Source organism: Poecilia latipinna, unplaced genomic scaffold (assembly GCF_001443285.1).
Source record: "Poecilia latipinna isolate Pla-1442-1.1 unplaced genomic scaffold, P_latipinna-1.0 Scaffold9125, whole genome shotgun sequence".
NCBI lineage: Eukaryota > Metazoa > Chordata > Actinopteri > Cyprinodontiformes > Poeciliidae > Poecilia > Poecilia latipinna.
Window position 1 is genome coordinate 1 of NW_015121741.1, and position 1,019 is coordinate 1,019.

Sequence of the window (1,019 nt, forward strand, 5' to 3'; positions counted from 1 at the left end):
CTGCAGCCAGGTGACTTGCACTGAGGAGCGGCGAAGTGCGCGCCAACATCCGGACAGGTTTCCCTTCTCACCGCCGCAGTTCGACCTGAGGTCCGAGTCCAAAACCTCTGCAGAACCGGGTCAGATGAAAACGCTCCCTGATTCAGATTATTGCGTTCAGAAACGCCCAGCAGCACCAGAACTTTTGGTTCTGGCCGTTCAGAGTCCAATCCCCTGGTTTCAGTAGAAAAACATAGAAAACAGCAGGTTTCATGTCAGAACCAATACAAACACAGAAGAAACTATTGAAGTTGTGCTTTTAGACTCAGACAGCAAAGAACTCTGGGAATTGTAGTGCAAGGCAGCAGGTGGCGACGGCGTTCCCTGATTGGTTGGATTGTCGTAAGATGGCGGCCGCCACCGTGTGAGGGAACCGGAAGACCGATTATGAAAGACTGGGCGTCCCCCACGCAGACAGACTGGCGGCAGCCGTCCAATCAGCTTCGCTATCTCTCCTCTTCCTCAGGACTCGCAGGTCAGAGGTCAGTGACTTTGTTCTCCACCAGGGCGGCGACCTGCTGCAGCCGATAAGCCAGCTGCATCTTCTGACCTGACGTGTCCTCCTCCAGGGACATGATGACCTGGAGACAGGGAGGACAGTGGGACAGGCAGACAGGTTTGTACCTGTGCAGGTGAGAGGTCACATGATGTGAGGGGGCGGAGTTACCTGGTCGTAATATTTGTTGATGTATTTGTAGAGTTCATGAAGAGCAACGAGGCTGTTCATCTCTGAGGCGAAGCTCTGCAGGGAGACAGGAGGAGTGAGACAGGAGGAGAGACAGCTGGTTCTGGTTCTGGTTCTGGTTCCGTTTACCCCGGACAGCTCCGTCAGAGTGGAGTTCATCTCCTGGTAGCATCCTGATGCGGCGCTGTGGATGTCACTGTAGTACCTGAAGAGCGAGACAGAGAGAGACAGGTACTGAGCAGAACCAGGCTGGACCGGAACTGGAACCAGACTGGACCGGAACCAGAACCAGACC

General features: G+C 54.5%; 1 protein-coding gene across 1 annotated transcript; it reads right to left on the bottom strand.

Annotated features, from left to right (window-relative positions):
• Positions 1-6: 6 nt before the first annotated feature.
• LOC106944407 (plexin-B3-like) lies at positions 7-1,015 on the bottom strand (the record flags this gene model as incomplete). Its single annotated transcript, XM_015027514.1, has 3 exons — positions 7-620; positions 707-781; positions 854-1,015. Coding segments are annotated over 3 exons (342 nt in total), but the record flags the coding sequence as incomplete, so codon positions are not given.
• Positions 1,016-1,019: the final 4 nt, after the last annotated feature.